The following is a 13,344-nucleotide window of genomic DNA, read 5'->3' as shown; positions in this document are numbered from 1 at the left end:
CTCGGACCACAGCATGGCGTGGAACCCAGCCCTTGTGACCCCGTTAGGGGAGAAACATTCATTCATTTTGGGGGAAGCTGAGACAGAGAGAAATGAAGCGACCTGTCTGCAGGCACCTGAAAGAGATGCATATGGTGGAACTGGAAACCAAACCTGGTCATGCGAGTCCTGCTCTATAGGGCCAGTTTTTTTCCTGTGACTAAGCCATGAAGCAAACTCACCTTTCAAGATCATCTCCTTTAGGGGTGGCTTGGGAGTGCACCTTTAATGATCGCATTTTCTGCATCTCCTTCTGACAAATTGCTTGTTCACAGCCTCATGAGCCAACCACTGCTGTCAGTCCAAAGGGAAGTTTGCATGTGCAAGGAAAGTCATCACTGGCTCACGTGCCTCAGTGCACATTGTGTGTGCAGGTGTGCCTGCAGGCAGACCTCTGGGATGTGCACATCTGTCTGAGTGGGGCTGCTGGGCCTCACAGAGGCACAGAGTAAAGGCTGCCACACCATTACTGAGGAGCCAGATGGCTGCATGCTGCAGAGCGTATCTCTGAATCCACTCTGTAAGCCCAGCGGTGAATTTTCCAGGTGCCCAAAGTGTGCTGGGGACACTGCTGCTGCAGTTCTGCAGCCAGGGGCTGGGCCAAGGTGGACCCCTGACCGCCACTGGTTAGTCCTCAGTCCCTCAGTTATCCCCTGTCACTTTATGATTGTACTCATAAAAAACACTCAAACTAATTTACCTGGCTATTTTGGGGGGAGGGTTTGGTTTCACTGTCATCTGGAGCAGCAAGAAGGTGCTCCTGAATTTCTGGTGTGTCAGATTTGACATGAGGGGAAGTTCCATGTCCTGTTCATGTTTGGTTTTAGCTTGCAACTCGGTGTGATGCATCTGAAAGTCATTTCTTGTCGGTCTCTTGATTTCACTGAGCAAGCCTGCAACCACCTAGTAATGTTTTACCCTCTGCAGGGTGCACAGCAGCCGTCATTGTCGCTCACTGACTGCTGGGTTTTTTCTGCTTGATGCAAAGCAGAGTCTCCCAAGCGTATGCTAATGCTGAGTATAGGGGGGGGGGCAACTTCTGACCCATCGCTAATACCCTACAAGTCATATGAAGCTATCAAGGATCCTTGAGCTGGAGTTCAAAATGCCTGCGTTATCAGCAAATAAACACTATTAATTGCCTCTAATACGTTGCGCAATGGTTAAATGACAAGATCCTTATTAATATGCGTGCATATCAACCTTTTCAGTGTGTGTGAGGGGGAGTATGAAGTGGTAAAATTATTTAAAATTAGTGGGGAATATTTACAGGAAGGCATAAAGAACTGTCAGTTGAGGAAAGCGGCATTTTATGTTCTTGTCCCAGCTGACCTTGTTCCAAGGACAAATGGGAGCCTGATGAAATGAAGCTGCAGATGGCTAGTGAGCTCAACTCTGTAATAATGAAATGACACAAGGAAAAAAATGAGACATCTACAGTTTGTAAATACAATCTGAATGGAAGGGGGGGGAAAGGAATTTTTAAGGGGAGATGGAGCCGACTTGGTTACAGCAGTTCAGCTTCGGGTATTTTAATAATAATTTCCATTTAAAAAAATAATGGTAGCACTCCTTGTTCTCCGTACTCAAGGTCACCCCGTGTATGTTTCTGTTTTCATGTGATTTTAAATCCCTATTCCCGGTTTATTTGTGCCCGCTGTTTCAGCTTACTGCTTCTGGGTGGATTTTGTTTGCTAAGTTGCGGGGTAACTTTTAGTACTTAATAGGGCGGCTGCTCAAGTATGTATATATGTAACCATTTCAGGGGTTTGAATGGTTTCATCTGTTGGGAAGGACCGAGTACCAAAAAGCAATGTGATGATGTGATGCTTTGTGCAGGTTTGCAAGCAGAATGCTTTGCCAAGGTGTCAGGCAGCCGGGCAGGGCACAGCAGCTGCCCCTGCAGGTTGAACTGGTGGAGAGAATTCTGGGAACTTCAGCTCTGAGGAATGAAGTGATTCAGTGCCTTGTGTGACCCAGACCACTGCACAGCATCTCATAGTGCTTCTTGGAAGCGGGCTTGTGAAGGACTCGCTTGTATCATTAGAAATCAGCAAAGATCTCAAGTTTTCCAGACTTGGACTTTGTTAGAGTGAAATCTTCCCTGTTGTTTGGTGGGATATTCCTGTTCTCTCTCTAGTCCTTGAATTCCCCATTCAGCCGTTGCATTTCTCCCAGCGGGTGCTGAGCTAAGCCAGCTCCTTTTGCATCTCAGTGACACCTCTGTTAGAGAGCGAGCCTTGACAGAGCGCCGTGGTGACTCGAGTCAAACCACTTTACAGACACAAGATGCTGTAGTTTGTCATTGCAGCTCGTGCAACCTTGTAGAGACAGGCAGAAGGACTGCCAGCCAAAATTGGGTGAGATAAATACAGTTTTAGATTATCTCCTTGAATTTATAGGCAAGCTGCCCTCTATGAGAACGAGAGCATGGTGTCAGGGGTTGGAGAATCATGATAGCTGTACAAGCCAAATAGAAATATTTTGGTCTTTGCAGATCGTTCAATTTTGTGTCCTGGCTATGTGTTATATAGACACATACAAAGCCCCTGTCTCCGTATCTCCGGGTCTCTATGCCTAAAACCAACAGTTGGTCTGGGCCAAAGGGTCTGTGTGCAGGGGGTGCTGGAGGCCCACCCTGCACTGCCAAGGAGCTGTGTGTGCTCTGTGCAACCACTCTGCAACCTGTGTCGTGCCTCAGGCTCCTGTTTGCTGTGCTGCCTGTGACTCGGTGGCGCTGGCTGGGGCGTTGCAGTGCTTGATTTCACCTCGCATGCTCCAGTGTGCATTTCCATCTAAGAGAAAAATGCAGCTGCAGTAATTCACTCAGGATTATTCTTTTTGATACTGTGATCACTGTTCTTGTTCAATGGTATGTTCTGCTGAATGAAACCAGCTCTGAAAATGACGGTATTTGCACAGGAGTTTTAACTAATTTGTTTTATTTTAAGAAGGGAAACGGACTCAGTTTCCATCCTACTTCTGAGTGTGCTTTCACAGGCACTTTGGGTACTCTGGTACCCAAAGGTTTTGTAGGCTTTATTCAGTTTTTAGCAGCATAAAGAGCAGGATTCCTGAAGGGAGAAGCTTCTGGTGCAACTGCCAACCAGGTGTGGAGGTCTTCTCTGTCCTGGGAGCAGAGGAGGGTGGCCACAGAGGAAGCTCTGTGTGTTTGTGAATGAGCAGAAGGAAAAGCTTAAAGGAATTTTCTTTTTAAAACAAAGCCATATACTCATGGGTCACTTATGGCCTTCAAACAAAGTCTTTTCCTGCTTGACAGCCCCAGGATAGTCTTAGAAACCTGAGTCTGCTAGTATTTCACATGCTTGTGTATCAAGGAGATGGGTGAAAGACAGGTAGAAAAGGATCCGCTGGGCTACACAGCTTGTTTTATCTGTGTCCATACATTTTGTTAAAACAAACAAGCAAACAAAAAGCTTTGGAGCATTTTTGAACGGAAAGGCTCAGTTTTATCTTGAAAAGCATCTCTGAACCATGGGCAGAATAGAGGGGAAAAGAAAAAACTTCCAAAGAGCAAACAGAGTGTTTTGTTAAAGGCAGGCGGTGGGAGCAAGAAGCATATAGAGCCCTGAGGACAGGGGGAAGCAAAAGGTAGCATCTCACAGACACTGTGCTGCCTAGTGTGTGACGTGGTTATCCTGCTCAACCTGAACTTTGTTAGCATTGTTTGTGTGCCTTGGCCAGAGAGATTCACAGTGTGAGTGTGTAGCTGGTGGGGGCAGTGTCCTCCTTGGTGTGGGTGGCATCACGGCTTGCTGTGGAGCTACACCAGGTCTATTTATGGCTTCACCATGGACCAAGACAGTTTACTTGGCAGTATTTGTACAGTGCTTGCACCTAGTGGTCATAGTTGTGGCCTCAGGAGAGAAACCCTGCTGTGGGCACAAGCGATGGAGCCTGAAACTGGTAGTTGCATTTCCTCAGCAGCGTACAGAACTCTCCATACATAACAGATGTTCTTAAAATACAGAACAAAACTCAGTGAATGAAACTTCACCCCACCCTTAGAGAGTATCTGCCCCTGCAGTGAGTGCAGATCCACTGAAAGGATTATTTACTATTTATTTTTATTATTATTATTACTATTATTTATTTATATTTTATTTTACTTTTTTTTTTTCCTTGTGTTGTTTTGGTAAATGCTTCAAGTTAAAGTTATTTTTGGTTCCAAAAAATCCAATAGCAGAAAGTAGTTTTTCCATTCCTCTTACAGCCAACATCTACCCCGAGCTACCCATTCCCTTTTGTCTTCTTTTATTCTGCAGCGCTGTGACTCTTTTCAACAATCCTTCTGCTTTAAGATATGTAATTACTAGAGTCAGCTGGATTCCCCATTTAAAGTGGAGGGTATCTTTCTCGGATCAGTAATGCCTTTTGAAATGGAAGAAACTTTTTAAATGCAGCTACTGTATGAATCTTTTATCAGATGCATTTCTGTTCCCTCACTGCTGGTAACACTTTCATATGGGAAGTACAGTTCTTCACCTACTCTGCAAATATCTCCTGAAATTCACCAAGCCGGGTGTCTCTCGGTAACCTTGCTATGACCTGCTTATCTGTTAGAACCACAAAGAATTCCTTCTCTAATTAGTCCATCTGTTAACTATTGAAATTCATGGCTTATTTTTATTGTCTGGGTCTGTAACATAATGCTGAGCGGTCTCACCTGGCAGCTTGTTTCTTATAAAGCACATGTGCCTCTCCAAGAGCCATTTTGGTGCAGACAGCTCTCTCTTCGACACGGGACAAATGACTCTGTCTAGGAGCCTGCAATCCCCTTCATGCCCTCGCAGAAATAAATTGTACATCTCCAATTGCTCTAGGCTTAACTCAGTCCAATTTAACATGTGTGTTTCTTGGTTATGTTCTTTAGAGTTACACTGTAAGATGTAGCAGATGGGAAAATTTAATAGTGATAAATGACTTTACTGTTTTCACACAGTCTTAAAAAACAATGAACACGCTTTATTAAAGATTAGAGGGATTTTTACTTATTTGCCAAAGCGTGATTAGAGCTCTAACTCAGATCCTTAGAAAGTCTTGCTTTTAAATCCTTTTTGGACTGTTTGTTAATGGGGATTCAGAGGAATTAGGGGCCATAAATTTCTTCATTCTCACTTAAGTGAAGCCACAGAAGTGATTACCGAATGTCTAAGTAAGTGGTAGGGACCGGAGTTGATTAACTGTGTTCGCTTGGAATGGTTCGTCCTCATGCTTCCTTACGGCGGTCATGCATCTCCTGTGTAATAAGATGTGGAGGCTGGGTGGAGCAAGCCCATCAGTGGATGTCAGAAGGATGCAGTCTCACATAGCTATGCACAGTTGGTCTCAGTGGGAGCGTTTGCGCACTTTGCACTGTGTGCCTGAATGTTTTTTTGGACCAGACCCACACTTAGCACAAACTGGACACAGTTGTTCACAGATGCATTCTGCACAGATGCATCAGTGTTCCCTTCTGTGCACACTGGGCTGTTGTGGCAGGCTGGTCTCGCTGGTGTGTGCCACTGCTTTCACTGTTACCATCCGCGCCTGCGAGTACAGATGCAGACAGTATAAGTTCCTGCAAACCTGGAGCCCGATTCTTTTCTCCTTGCTCTTGAGGTGAGTGCATGGAATAATACCAAGCTTTTGAATGTGAACTGCTGCACTGGAAAGCCCTCCAAGTGGCGTGGGAGCTCCAGCCTGCCATGTGGCAGTCCGCCTAGCAACAGAAGCACATGCTCTCAAACGCGTGGCCTCGGGCTCCAGTGCTGGGTTCCTGCCATTGGCTGGGGATTCTGCCAATCTAATGGGTTGTTACAAGTTTCTGGAGGGAAAAGTGACCAACCCTTCACCAACACCCACATACAAACACATGTGTTTCATGGATGTGCATATGCTCCTGCTGCCAGCCTTCCCTACTGGGACACTGGATCCCTCCTCTCTTCACTCCCCTCATGGGTTTTAAATGGGGCAGTTGGAAATACAGATGAGCTAAGTTTATGGCATGTTCAGCTTGGCCATAATATGGGAAAGTGATGTTTCATAGGGAGTGCTGAAAAGGAAAAATGCTACGAGTTCATTAACCTTTGGTACAGATAGCAGCGTCCTTTAGACTACAGCAGAGCTATTCTTAGTCAGTGTTTACGCGGTTGTTATTGTAAGGGAATACAGTAGTTCCCACTAGTGGTGAAAAGAAAGAATGTTTTATTTTTCCTTCAGATTAACCTACATGTGAACTGTAGGTGGAAAGATTTGGAATTCAGTCCTTGTGTTCCTATCCATGCTATTTTGTCCTGATTTCCCCAAAAGCAATATTTAGATGTTTAGGTTGTTTCTTTACCCGCTAATTAAGTGTTATACAACGTTGCTCTGAAAAACGCAACAACCCATTCTCTGTATTTGCAAATGAACATTGCCGATTGTCATTATTGCTATAGGGTGCCTGCAGAAAATCCCATATAATTAAGCCGTTAAGAGCCGCAATTAGTAATGTGATTTACACTTCTTTGCCATTAATAATATAGAAAAATCAACATTATTTTCTTGATGATGTTTAGGAAGAATTAGAATGAGGTGGACATGATTAGGAAAAGAGACTTTAATGTTAATGACTTGTTAATGCAATAGCCCTGAGCTAGACATCAGAATGATTGTCCCTGCACTAAACTCGTTTGCTTCAGTAAGCACAGACCCTCTGCACGCAACAAGACAAGTTGGAAGGAAATTGGATAGATGGCAGGGATTGTGGTGGTATGAACATTTCAGTGTCTTTCATGTGCAGAGTACACAAACCGAATCCCTGCACTTTCAAATATTCCCCTAGAGGCAATCTGCATTATTCAGAGCTTAACTGTGGCTACAGAATACTGTCTGACATGAAAGCAGAACGCTGGCTTTACATGAACTTTCATATTTACATCTGTAGTAAATCATATTTACTTCTTTTACTCCCCTCCCTCTCTTTTTTTTGTGGGAGAGAGGGAGCAAAATGGGTAGGAGGGAAGGGGGAGGAGGAGAGTTGTCCAGCAGGATTGTAAGCAAAGCGCCAGTAATAAAGTCTAGTCTTATGAGGCTGCCCATGAATAGGAATGATAATGAGACCAGTGATGAGCTGCAGGTTTGTGTCTTTTAGTAAATTATCTCGCAGGCATTTACATTTCATCAATTGTGCTTTTGCATAATAGGCCGAAGTGCTACAACAAAAGGAGGTGCCATAAAAATGAGTAATTTCAGTGACCTTTTTGGTAATCTCCCTTACAAAGACTATCTGGGAAGGTACTGGGTCATTCCTCATGGTGAAGTTGCCGTGGAAAGGCACCCCGGACCCGAGGAGCCCGCCTGGTGATAAATGTCTCACAACGCTTTCTTCTGGCCACCCTGAAACATGGCTTGTATCCTGTTTTCTCCATCTAAGCATGCCTCTAATTGTCAGATGTCAAAAGGCAACAACCATTTTCTTCTTGCTTATCTCCCGATAACATTGATTCTCAAACAAAGGATGTGGGCTTCCATTCTGAAAACAAAGGAAGCATGGCCTAGCTAAGGATGCTGGATATAACATACATACTTCTCCCTGCCAATAATAACAAAACATCATAAATAATGTAGAAGCTGGATGTGAAAATGGAGAAAGGGGGATGTAGTGGTGCTGCTGTACCGGGGCATGGCACTTACAGGATCACTTGCTTTATTGTCCTTGATGAGGCCTTGACGTCTTCCCTTGTTGTTCTCTTGTATTTCCCTGACAACTGGCCAGCTTTTCAGATATTTTGCCTTCTTTTTTTTGTTGTTGTCGTTTCTTCTGCCCTTTGGAGTTGAGTCTTCACAGTGTTTTTATGTTATTTTTTTTCTCATGCCCCACAGTGCTCTTTCTTTAAAGGCAAGTCCTCAGCTGGCAGAAGCTAATACAACCATGGAACCCACAAGGAGCATTTCAGTTCAGGTCCAGCTCTTCCTGGTCTTTCCAGGTTCCTGATCTGATTATTTCCTTTTCCATTCTTCAGCCTTTGGTTTTGTGTTTTCTTTTACTGTCAGGTAGGACTTTGCCAAGTCCTACCTGATACAACTTTTCTTTCCTTATGTCTTTCAGTATAACAGTTGGGGAGCTGGTGGGAAATGTGATGCTTTACTCACATCCCTTCTGTCAGCTAGGCAGCCATGTGACTCCAGTAATCGTAGTGAATCAGCCTCATAGCCCTGGGCTACTCACAAAGAATTTTAGATTCATCTTTTGCTTCCCTCATTTCTTCTTGTGCTGACCCTTGGAAACCAGAGCAGTCACCTGACACTCACTGTCACACCACGCCATGTGGGTCCATGTGAACCCACAAGGTGTTTGGCACGGAACAGCCGAACACTGGAGAAGAGAGCATTAGCAGGGAAGAGAAAGGCTTCTGTTGTTGTCTCCCTGATGAGATTAATTTTCTTTTTTTCATCTTTCTTGGCAGGATCAGAATCCTGGACTTGTTGCCAGACTTCAGGAGCCGGGCTCTGTCCCAAGTGGAGGCTCTGTGCCGGCATCAGCCACGGTGAATGGGTACACAATGAGGAACCATTTACTGAAGCAGCAAATAATGAAACGACAGATGATGCAGGTACAGTGCTGAGTGCTTCTGTGGGTTCCTGTGTCATCTACCTCACTGGGAAGGACAGGACTAACTGGAATGAGAAAATCACCAGTCAGCAAACACTGAGGAGTGACCTAGGAATTGCAGGGTTGAGTCAGACTAGGGCTGTGGTGTATCCAGACTGTTACGCCTAAGAGAGGCCAGGGCCAAGAGCTGCTCAGCAAGCCTGAGTTCAGCTCTACCCATTCATGTGTGAGGAAAGAATTCAGTCACCTCTGTATCACTGCTGTTGTCTTGGCCAGCCTCAGAGCTGGGAGGAGAGATACTGAAAAGGGAGTCTTGAAGAATGAGCCAGCCCCAGGAGAGATGTCCTTGTCTTTCTCTTTGGTTCTTCGTGGATCTCCCAGAGTAGATGGTAAACACATTTCTACTGGACTTGACTGTTTTTTTGGGGGACAGTAGTCCCAGTGTAAGGCTGGAAACATGCTGTGTGAAGGAATAAGGGTCGGGGAAGCTCACAGGGACCTGAGTGAGGCAGCACCAAGCTTGCATCTCTGGCTTTCTGAGCTGGGTTTGTGGCAAGCAGGCTCATTTCTTTGCAAAATTCCCTTCCAAAAACAACTGTACCTCATTGTCATCAGTTGGCTTCAAGCTTACCTGTGCTGCTCTGGCACAACAGGAGTTCAGCAAGGCCTCAGCTTGCACTGTCCATGGGAAGTTCCCTGAGTCTCAGCTGCTGTCCACAGCACGGACACGGGTGTGGTGGTGGGCTCTCTGGCAGCACCATACTTCACTCATGAACTGGTGAACATGGGGGTCTGTGTGTTTTTCCAGCTCCCCCTTGGCCTTGGTCTGTCTGAGAAGCATCTACTACAGTCTGCAATTCCAAATACTGGGCTGTGGTAAGGACACCTCTGCAAGAAGGGGGCATGTGAGCAATTAAGATCTGCACTGAAATGAACAGTTTGGGCTGAGTCTCATCAGAAGGATGGTGTGTGTACTGGAAAGGTTGTTAGTGATGACAATGGCTGCATTTCGAATGTCTGCTGCCATTTCTGTTTGCCAAGAAAATGCAACTTGACTGTTATTCCCCTTGTTTTCCAGGAAAAGCAGAGACAAAACATGCTGGGAGTAACATCTGAGCAGAGGAATTTGTTTGCAGCTCAACAGATGAATCAGTTTCAAGGTAAGGGGGGAAGTGGCGTGCTTTGCAAAGCTTCAAGGAGCCAGTGCCTAGGATCTGATTAAATACTCTATGTTTAATCATTCTCCACATTTTCCATAGAAGTATTTCCTGTTTTATCATATATCGTGAGATTTGCCCACATCCTTACTGCTTCAGTAATAACTTGTTACAAAGCACACAGAGCCTGGGTAGTAGAAGCTAAGTACGGAGAAGCAGCCTTTAGGGGTGTGCTGTTTTGGGGATGAAAGTGCACTCAGCTAATGTGTCTCTCTGTGTGCAGCTGTGCAGCAACCCATTCCCACTGACTGCAGCCAGCCGATGCCAGCCCCTCCGCCCAACCACCACATGCTGCCCTCGAACCCAGCCATGCTCCAGAACACTTTGGGTGCCAGCATTACCCCAGTCACTGCCAGCCAGAGCAGTGGAACGATGGTGATGATTCCACACAACCCTGGCAAACAGCAGGCGGTTTTTCCACCTAATTCCGACTTTAACATCCCGCTGCGGCCGAGCCAGAACTCACTGGCTATGAACTCAGGGTGCCAAACCGTACACAACCATGCAGCAGTGCAGCCGGGCATGCCGATGGCTGGCTTTAGTTCTGGCTCCTTGGTGAATCACTCAGCAGCTCAGCAGCACTTGAGACAGCCGAGTGTGCCAAGAATCCCCAACGTCTATCCCAACTCCTCTGCCCAGATGTGGACGTCGACTGCGGTGCCAAGAATGCCAAATCAAAGCCAAATGGATACCAGCATGCAGCAGTTCTCCAGTAACGCTCTTTTCTCCAAACAGAACGTGCGACCAAATGCATCGGGTCAGCAGTTCTCCCAGCAGGCTGTAGTGCCGCCTAATCAGATCGCTCCCGGAGTCCAGGTCAGACAGATGCAAAAACTGAGCATGGGACAGTCTGGCCAGGGCTTGAGCTCAATGAGTAATCAGAACTTGAGACACAATTTAACCAGGGGACCGCTGCCAGCTATGAATGTTATGAAATCAATGCCGCAGGGAGTGTCCAGCTTTAACCAGCTCAATCCCCCCGCAGGCCTCGGCCCGCCAAGCTACCCCAGTGCGGGGCAGCCGCCTGACGCCTTCAGCAGGATGAGCGCAGCTGCCGAGCTGCCGCAGTATGACTTTGTGCCCCAGCACAGCAGCTCCGTCCTGCCCGCTAACTGCAGTGACACTGACTTCCTTGACTCGCTCATGAAGAGCAGCAGCAGCAACGATGAAGAGTGGTTGAACAATCTGACAATGATAGATGACATTTTGGGACAGCACGCTCAGAGCTCCGGACACGTGTAGCTTAGAGGGAAGCGACTGCGTTGTAAATACATGTGACTTCTCAATGCGGCAGGTGGCCCGTGAAAGCCGCCACTTCTTTCAATACAGAATGAATAGACTCAGCCAATTCTTTGCCCGCATTGAAGTTTAGTGTTGGCAGTTTTTCATATCAGTGTATATATTTGAATATTTTGTAAATTATGTTTTCCTAAACCTTAAATGTAGAAGTATTTATACTTCTTTGCTGGTCTGTTTGTAAATAAACCTATAGCATAACTTCTGGTTTTATTATAGGGATTTCATTATACCTTGTTATAAATATGCAAATAACATTGTTAGTTTCAGTAATACTGTGTATTACAGCATAAAATACTTATGTTTTTGACATAACTTAACACATGAACTAGGGGTGTCGTTGCAACCAGACTATGCAGAAACCAAGAGTGGCATTTGTTCTCCCACATCAAGAGAAAAGACCGAAAAGCCACATGAAAAAAAAACCAATACATGTGAAAGGAACTGCTGATTGACTCATAGCTCAATCCTGCAGCCCAGGAGCGGTGCGTGGGTCCACACGGGGACCCCAGCACAGTCAGGGACCTGCCGGCAGGGATCTGTTGCAGGATCAGGGGAAGTCCTCCCCCTGGTACACTCCAGTGTGCTGACTTGACACTGACAGTGCATCTCCCTCTGTCTTGCAGTGAGGATGCGCTTGTGATGTTGTGGCTGTTGACAAGGCATGTGTGCGTGTGTGCGTGTGTGCGTGTGTGTGTATGTGTGTGTCTGTGCACCGGCCAGCTGAGGGATGGCACATGGTGATGAGGGTTTGGCGATGATGCCGGTCTGACATCGCCAAGGTTCCCTGGCTGCTGTGTCCTTTGGTTCTGGTTTGCGCACCTCTGCCATGTATTTTTGTAGTGTACAGGTGATTTGTTCCTGGTTTTAAGGCTTTTCATAATTTCTGTTTTAATGTGAGACTTTTTTTTCCAGGGGAAAAGTCTATAAACACGAATAGTTAATTTTTGATGTTTTTCTGTCAGCTACTATTGTCCTATGTATATTTAAGAGTCTGTTTATAAAAGATTCGCTGTACTGTAAACTTCAAATGTTCATACTTTGCGTAATCATATTTTAATAGTCACATCATACTTCGCAATACATTTGTAATATAACGTGAGCTTCAAGCACAGAATGTTTTTTTCTTCATACCATAATAAACTGCCGGGGGAAAATTGTGTATATTTTATGTGCTCATTTCTTAGCTACGACGTTCTGTACCTGCCAATATTGGAATTAATTTGATTTGCCCCGGATGCTATGCCGTCAATTTAGTTATGTGCACAAATGTGTGTGCTTTAACAACCTTAAAAGAATGTGTAGATAGCATCTATGTCTAGAATTGCCTCATCTAACAGAAGTCAGTCAGGGCTGGAAGTCAGGCAGGAGTGCACCGCTCATCTGCTCCCAAACAGCCTGGTCCCACAAATGGTGCTGGTGTGTGTGAAAGCAGGGCCAGGGATGGGAGAAGCCATTTTTTCAAGCAAAAGAAATTGGCCCCACCAAACAATTGCCCAAATTAGGCTGTAAAGCCAGTGAGGCTATGAATGAGAAAGAAATGCCTGCCTGCTTGCAGACAGCAGCGAGGGGATGAATGCCTCTGAATAAGTCTGTGATGGGGACAAAGGTGAGTTTGTTTGGCGATGGAACTTGGCAGCACTTCAGCAACTTTTCTGCTGAGAGCCATGCCCTGCTCTGCGCGTGGGGCTGGTGCCAGAACAGCAGGCAGGGGGATGGGAGGACTGCTGCCCACAGGCATTTCTTTAGGATAGTAATAAATATAACAAAAACAACCTATTTTCATTCCTCATTTTGTTTTTGGCAGTGAACCTTTCAGTTGTGCAGAGCTTGGGTAACATACGCTGGGTGGGAACGTCTTCTGAAGCCAACTCTTTCCCACTGGGTTTATGAACAACTGTTTATCTTGTACGTGAGTTGTGCACCCACTTGTTTGCACTCTGTTTTTTGTCTGGTGTTGGAGCTGACAGCTCCTCTGCTCTCCATCTCAGGCCCTCATGTCTCAGCAGGGTGCTGTGAGGAGTCATGGCTGTGCCACTCTCGGCAGGTAAGTGCTATGTGTGATTATCTCCATGGTGTCTCTGCAGGTGGTGAATCTCCTATGTACCTTATAGGACTGGCCCATGACCTCAATGGCATGTGCCCTGCCTGGGTTTCTCTTCTCCTCTGTGAGCTGTGGCCGTGGGTGGGCCAAGT

At 45.9% G+C, this 13,344-nt stretch overlaps 1 protein-coding gene across 1 annotated transcript in view; it reads left to right on the top strand.

Annotated features, from left to right (window-relative positions):
• MAMLD1 (mastermind like domain containing 1) overlaps nt 1-12,312 on the top strand; it is a 71,710-nt gene extending 59,398 nt beyond the window's left edge. The window contains exons 3-5 of the mRNA XM_015860803.2: nt 8,490-8,636; nt 9,714-9,795; nt 10,076-12,312. Coding sequence (XP_015716289.1) covers nt 8,490-8,636; nt 9,714-9,795; nt 10,076-11,094 — 1,248 coding nt within the window. The 3' untranslated portion in view covers nt 11,095-12,312. The remainder of the gene's footprint in view (nt 1-8,489; nt 8,637-9,713; nt 9,796-10,075) is intronic.
• The last annotated feature ends 1,032 nt before the right edge of the window (nt 12,313-13,344 follow it).

This window comes from Coturnix japonica, chromosome 4 (assembly GCF_001577835.2).
Source record: "Coturnix japonica isolate 7356 chromosome 4, Coturnix japonica 2.1, whole genome shotgun sequence".
Classification (NCBI taxonomy): domain Eukaryota; kingdom Metazoa; phylum Chordata; class Aves; order Galliformes; family Phasianidae; genus Coturnix; species Coturnix japonica.
Note: the sequence above shows the minus strand (reverse complement) of the source record. Positions and strands in the feature narration are given on the sequence as shown.